Raw genomic sequence first — 6,977 nt, 5'->3', positions numbered from 1 at the left:
TTTCTCTATTTCTGCATGAGCTTAGAGTTCTCACATCTAAACCTCTGTGTATTTCTGTCTCTCCCCAGCTTTGTTGTTACTGTGCCTGGGGTTGTCTGGAAAAGAGGAGAAGGATGTTCCTCAGTCAAAGCAAACACTTGTCCAGCTGAGTCAGAAATACCCAGAGAATGGAATCTGGCCAGGGGTGGTGTGGTGTGGCATGTTAGAATGTCAAGATGAGGTGATTGAACCTCTGCTTGCTAAAGTATTGAGTTGTTAATGGTTGTAAAGATTTGATGGAATACATATTTTACCAGAGAGTACCAGTCATTCCCCACTTCTGATACTTTTATAAAACTGTGTATGAGCATCAGCTGACTTGGGGGCTTTGGGGTTTATTTTGCCAGGTTCCCTTGGTCTCTTCTACCAGTGAGGGGTACACAGCCTCCCAACCCATGTATCAGCCTTCTCACACGACAGAGCAGCGGCCACAGAAAGAGTCCATTGACCAGATCCAGGCAAGTGGGATTTCACAGGGGTGGGAAGGACCCTGCTTGCACATGGGATCCAAATGTTAGGTCTGTCTCTGTAAATAAAGTTCTGTTATTTTTAGTTGCCTGTTGATAGGGCTGCTTCAGTTCCATTTAATTTCAGAATATTGAGCCTGTCTGTGAACAGTAAGTCCTTCACGGCAAGACTTTTAATTGGCAAGATTGTCTGTTAGAAGTTAGATGCCAACATCAGCATGTGAGCATCAGTGTTGTTGGCTTAGGAAATGTGATTTATTTTTTACTTTGGCTAGTAGTTAGCCCAGAAACTTGTTCATTTTCCCCTCTAGTTTTTTCTAGTTGTGTCACATAAGTGAGGGAGAAGACTGTAGAAAATACTCCCTTGTTGAGGTGAACCAGAGGTGTTGTCACTGTTTTTTTACAGTGAAGTTTTTAAGCTAAGTTTTTGGCATTCTTCAAAGGCTGCTAATTGCTGTTTGTTCTAATGACTAGGCTTCGATGTCGCTGAGTGCAGAGCAGCCCCCGTCGTCGTCGTCGCTCCCCGCCGCGTCCCAGCCGCAGGTGTTCCCGGCAGGCTCCAGCAAACCCCTGCACAGCAGCGGCATCAACGTCAACGCGGCTCCCTTCCAGTCCATGCAGACGGTGAGGGACGGGTGCTGCTCTGCTCACCCTCAGCCCCTTTGCTTGGGGAGGCCTTCCTTTTGTTCTGCAGGCACTGGAATCGGTCACGTCGTTCCATGGAGCAGCCTGTAGTTATTTGTGTCGCTCAGACTGGGGGGTTTGTCTGTGATGGGATGAAGAGTTGTAAGAATTCAGTGAATGCTTTCTGCCATTGTAGGTATTCAACATGAACGCGCCTGTTCCTCCTGTTAATGAGCCAGAAACCCTTAAGCAGCAAAACCAGTACCAGGCCAGTTACAACCAGAGCTTCTCCAATCAGCCTCACCAAGTAGAACAATCAGATCTGCAGCAAGAACAGCTCCAGACAGGTAACCTTATTTTCACAAAACCTAAAATGGCAATAGCTGAAAAAAAGTTTCATGATTATTCTTATGATGAGAACAGTATAGTAGAGTACTTGCTCTGCTGATGTTGAGGTTGATTGATCCTTAAATTTGCTTTAAAAAAGGTTGTACTATTGGAGATGACATATTAAAAAGGAAATGGTAAGCTAGAACTGAGAACAAATATGGACTCGCAGATCAGGTGATGCTCACAAAGATTGAGAAACTTCTGCTAAAATCAGTTAGATGTGGTTTGGATAGAGCAGACAAAGCACTAAATTAGGAACTTCAAAAAAACAAACAGATGGTAAAATAGACACATATGAGGCTGTTGTTCTCCTAGCACCCTCCTTGTTCTCTTTGAGATAAAGTTTGCAGATGCAGAGAGCTGTTAGGAGTGAAGGGCAGAGGAGAGATGACAAGGGTCAAGCGTTAACAACTGCTGGAGGTGGAGTAAGGAAAAAGCCTGATGCTTTTATACTGTAATGGATTATGATCTTGACATTTTTCTTCTTGCTAGTTGGGATGCTGGAGTAGGTGGATGAGAGAGGGACAACCCAGTTTTCATGGTTCATCTGGTTTTTGAAGCATATGCAGTGCAAGGGCAGAGAAACAGTTTGGGGAATGCTGGTGTTGAAGGGGGGCTGCGTGGCTTTAAATGCTCAGCTCACTGTAACATGACATGGAATGGATACACAGGAAATGCTGTGGCCTTGGAACAAAACCTGCCCACATTAAACACTCAAAAGGATGAGCACTTCGTGTCCCATGAGAATTGATGTTGGGAGAAGGGAGGATCTGTGCAGAGTTTATAGCAGTCTGTGGCTGAGTGAAGTAGATGCCACGTTGTGCTCCCCACTGGGTGATCTACTGCATACGAGAGGGACTTGGCACCTCCAAATTTTGAGATCTTGCTTCATTGGGCTAAATTTTACCCATCTTACTCTTCCAGAATTCCATCTTTTGTTACACTTACTGATCCTATAACCCCCAAATTGCTTTTGTAATCCACTTCATTCCTGACAATTCCTGTGAAGTACTGTGACATACCTTACTTCAGAGACACAGACAGTCTCAGGCTATCCATCCTGCTCTTGCCTTTTGACTTCCACATCCTGTGGGAAGAGTTTCCCAGCCTGTGCAGTGAACACATTAGCTCCATTCAGATGCTCCCATCAATCTAATGGTTGTCAGCACAGCTACACCTAACAGAGAATTTCGTTAAGACAGAAACCTTAGTGGGCCTCTTTCAGTTCAGGGTGAGGAAGTTACAGAAGTGGGTTACCTTATTCATACTGGCTTCTTTCTAGAGTGTGTGTTCCTGATATTTTTTTTTTTTTAAATATTTGAAATAACACAGAAAAATTGTACCTGCATGAGCAACGCTTGTTGCTGAGCTTACACTTCTTGACACTGACTTAAATTAAGCCTCTCCCATTTCTGGATTGTTTTAATGCTGTGGGATATCAGCACAGTAAACTTGATACTTCTGTAGATTATTTTTCTTGGAATGGATGAGCATTTATTGATGTGTTCAGTGGTATTTCAGAGCTTTGAATGGTGAGTTTGAAGAGAGCTTAAGTGGGAACATAAACCCACAGACTTGTCTTTTTCCCCCCAATTCCACCACAGTGGTTGGTACTTACCACGGTTCCCCGGACCAGAGTCACCAGGTGGCAGGTAACCACCAGCAGCCTCCCCAGCAGAACACTGGATTCCCACGGAACAGTCAGCCTTACTACAACAGCCGAGGGGTGTCTCGTGGTGGCTCCCGTGGTGCTCGTGGCCTCATGAACGGTTACAGGGGACCGGCAAACGGATTTAGAGGTAAACAGCTGTATTAAACCTGCTCGTCTGACCTTGGCTTCTCTCTGGAAACACTGTCAAGATACCAAGTGTTCAACTGACCTCCTGTCACTTTCATACTGTAGTAGTATTTCTGTAAGGTAAATTCTGTTTGCTTTAGCTAACTTAAGGATCTTAAATTTTAGGTGTTTGGTTACATTTCCTACTGAAATGTTTTTATTTCCAGTTATGATAGAAGCAGTGTATTTTAGAGTTCCATGTTTCATCATACTGAAAATAGGCTGGATAATGTAGAACTACAAGAACAAAAAAGTCCAGAGGTCATTAGGGAATTAACAGGAGCAGAGGAATGATACTGTAGTTGTGGAGAACTAAGAGCTTTGCTGATTTCTGAAGATGATTGTATGTGGCTGTCAATGTTCCAGAGACATGTGTGTTAGAATGGGAGGGAGAGACAGATTGCTTGTTGTGTGTTCTGGGATTGTCATGGATACAGTATTGTCTGCCTTTGCCACGTTGTCTTCCTCTCATGTGGTTGGAGAGCCAAGGAGAAACCTTCATAATAAAAATAGGGCTGATTGTAGTAGGGAAGGCAGTGATCACTACTTTGCTTAAAATTGATCTGTTCCAAGTGTTGGGCCCTTGGGATCAGAGCCACCCTTGGACATAGTTCCTAGCACTCAATCTTGGTTCTGGAGCAGCTTCTTGCTTGAGGTGGCTGTTGTGACCTTGCAGGTCACAGCTGTTACATTTAGATCCTGTCATGCTGAGCTCTAGATTGAATGTTATGTAAATCAAACCTCAGATTACTAGAGAAATACACTGAGTTTGTCTCCTTCCAGTTCCTACTAGTCTTCATTCTCCCTTCTTGTAATAGTACTAACAGTGATGTTGCAAACATTTGCTTGACTTGCAGGTAACCAGTACTTACTAAAGGGTTTTTTTCCCTTCAGGTTTAGGTAAAATGCTGTTACTGCTTTTCTTTGTATGGTAGCACGAAGTGTAATAGTTCCTTGCCAGTGAAAGCCTTGTGCCCTGTCCCTTAGGAGGCTACGACGGCTACCGCCCGTCCTTCTCCAGCGCGCCCAGCAGCGGCTACACGCAGCCCCAGTTCAGTGCCCCCCGGGACTACTCCAACTACCAGCGGGTAAGCTGCCCTCGCCACGCCACAGCCCACTGGGGGAAGAGTAGCTGCCAATGGAAGCACTCTGACTCCTCCAAGGGCTTTTTTATTGCTAGCGAAGCCAAAAATGTCAGGTACCGAGCAGATGTTTAGAAACAGCGGAGTATTAATTGGCTGGTTTTAATTGGGAAGTGTTCTTGACCTCTAAGGGAATTAGTAACTAAAGCAAAATTGAGCAAATTGTAAAGAACTCTTTCCAGTTCTTTCCAGAGCTTTGTGAGAAAGAAACTTAAAAAAAACTTAAATCTGTTGAAACTAACTTAAAAGCTCCTTGTTTTATTGGCAGTTAATAGCTTCCTGAAGCATCACAAAATGCCCAGGTTTTATGTCCTGACTTTTTTCATTTCTTTGCTTCAGGATGGATATCAACAGAATTTCAAACGTGGCTCTGGACAAAGCGGACCTCGGGGAGCTCCTAGAGGTAATTCCTGAGTAGTGAATAATTGAGTTGGGCTGAATTGAAGTTCTTGACAGAAATTGTGGAGTTGTGGATTTAAAAAATGACCTCGCTCCTTATTCGGCAGGTCACAGTTGGAGAATAGGCTTTGATGCTTTAAATATAGAACTATTTAGTTGCCTTTCATTAATGAAAGCCTTAGGAAAGTGAATTTTTTCTGGTGAGGTTTATAATGGCTTAAGATCTGCTTACTGGGTGCATTAGTAGTTTGCCAGTAAGACTCGCATATATGTGAAGGAACTCTGACAACCATATATAGTCGAGATACACACTTGGGAGTTCTCCCTGAGTTTAGACCAGAGCTTTTGGCAATTTTTTAAAAATAACCTGACTTTATGCATAATTTTAAGAGCCTTTTTATATGTTTTCTAGGTCGTGGAGGGCCCCCAAGACCAAACAGAGGGATGCCTCAAATGAATGCTCAGCAAGTGAATTAAACAAATTCACAGGATTACATGAAACGCCAAAAACACACTGGCCAGTGTACTATACATGTTACCAGAAGAGTTATTATCTATTTGTTCTCCCTTACAGGAAGTTTGTTGTAAAGGGACTCTTTTCATTGCCCATAATGACAGGACTACAGTTGCCAGCTTTATATTACCTGGATATTGAAAGGAACGAAACAACGTTTACTCTGCATGTTCTGTCCTAAGCATCATCTTGAGCCTTGCACATGAGATTCAGATTCCTCACCCTTGCTAAGAGTAAAGCAAAAAAAAAAAGGCAATTTTCAGGGTGATCCAATCTCCATGGTTAACTGAAGTGGCAGGAAAAAGCAAAGACTCACTTCTGACACTTAGAAGCGACGTAACAAATTTGGGTAAAACCTGCGAATTCGTTAAGATTCACTGTAGTGGCAGTTGGCAAAACTTAAGGTTCCTGTGGAAGGATGGAAAAGGTGAAGTGTGGCTGGGCAGAGCAACCTCATTTCAGCTTTTTCTTCCCAAACTGAAGCACGGAACAGTTAAAGGTGCATAGTGATGCCTGTTTCCCTAAATAGACAACTAGGCTTCTAGCCAGTTTTTGAGAAAGAAGCAGCCCCTTAGCTGCAGCACTCCTCATCACCAGGGCCCTCTTCACTGTGGCTGAGGATTTAAGATGCTTGCATAACTGCTAATGTAATCGTGGAATTATTTTTTTAAAGAGAAAGGAAAAAAAAAAAAAGCTTTGATTTGGCACTTCAACAAAATTTTGTGACAGATGTGAGCTATAACCTGGATGGCCACTGTATATTTGATGTGAAGTATTTAGATATCTCTTTGAAACACTTTTAAGTTTCTTTGATAGCAATGACTTTTGTAAGGACTGGTATTCTTTTATCATTCCTTATGACTTGCACATTGTCTGTCACTAATACTTGACCTTGCTGTATTGTCACCTAAATAACTGATGCCGGTACTGATGGAAATCTAATGGATAATCATAACACTTTTGGTCACATGTCCTTTTGTCTTTCCTGCAGCCTTGAAGGTTTTAAGAAATCTCAAATGCCCGCTGCTGCTGCCCTTTTAATTGCTATCTTTTGAAAAGCACCAGTATGTGTTTGAGTTGATTTCCCCTTTTAAGGGAAATGACAGCCAGCAGTTACAGTTCTAATGGTATAAGCGAGACAAATAAAACATGTTTATAAAAATTGTATCCTGGAACACTGGTTTTCAGCGGCTGAAACAAATTCAATGTGATGGGGTGACATTTCATAAGGCTTTGGGGTGTTTTTGCCCCCTGACAGGTTGTTTTTCCTGAAGAGAGCTAAACCCTCCTCCCGTTTTCCTGATTTTATTCTCATAGCTGTGACTTCTGGGAAATGTTTCTTTTTAGGGACTTTGCTCTTCCTCAAGGCAGCAATGTATAAAAGAAATGGTCTGAGACTAGGAGCTGGAAAATACAGAGTCTTACTCAAGTTGTAGCTGCATACTTGTGGTCTGATCTCCAGAATCTCACTTGTGCCTGCCTTCTGAGCACATGCACTCTGCAGCAGGGAGGATTTGCCATCAGCCTCCACAGAGGGGTTGATAGTGCTGTTGCATTCTGTAGCA

The 6,977-nt window shown here is 43.0% G+C and overlaps 1 protein-coding gene across 1 annotated transcript; it reads left to right on the top strand.

Moving 5' to 3' along the window:
- Positions 1 to 68: 68 nt before the first annotated feature.
- Positions 69 to 6,105, top strand: LOC103778643 (caprin-1-like; the record flags this gene model as incomplete). The annotated part of the gene is made up of 8 exons (XM_008946240.1): positions 69 to 244; positions 387 to 497; positions 981 to 1,130; positions 1,327 to 1,477; positions 3,125 to 3,319; positions 4,345 to 4,445; positions 4,839 to 4,902; positions 5,311 to 6,105. Coding segments are annotated over 8 exons (1,013 nt in total), but the record flags the coding sequence as incomplete, so codon positions are not given.
- Between the last annotated feature and the right edge of the window lie 872 nt (positions 6,106 to 6,977).

This window comes from Merops nubicus, unplaced genomic scaffold, assembly GCF_000691845.1.
Source record: "Merops nubicus isolate BGI_N331 unplaced genomic scaffold, ASM69184v1 Scaffold45168, whole genome shotgun sequence".
Taxonomy (NCBI): domain Eukaryota; kingdom Metazoa; phylum Chordata; class Aves; order Coraciiformes; family Meropidae; genus Merops; species Merops nubicus.
This window is presented reverse-complemented; position numbering and strand designations above follow the sequence as displayed.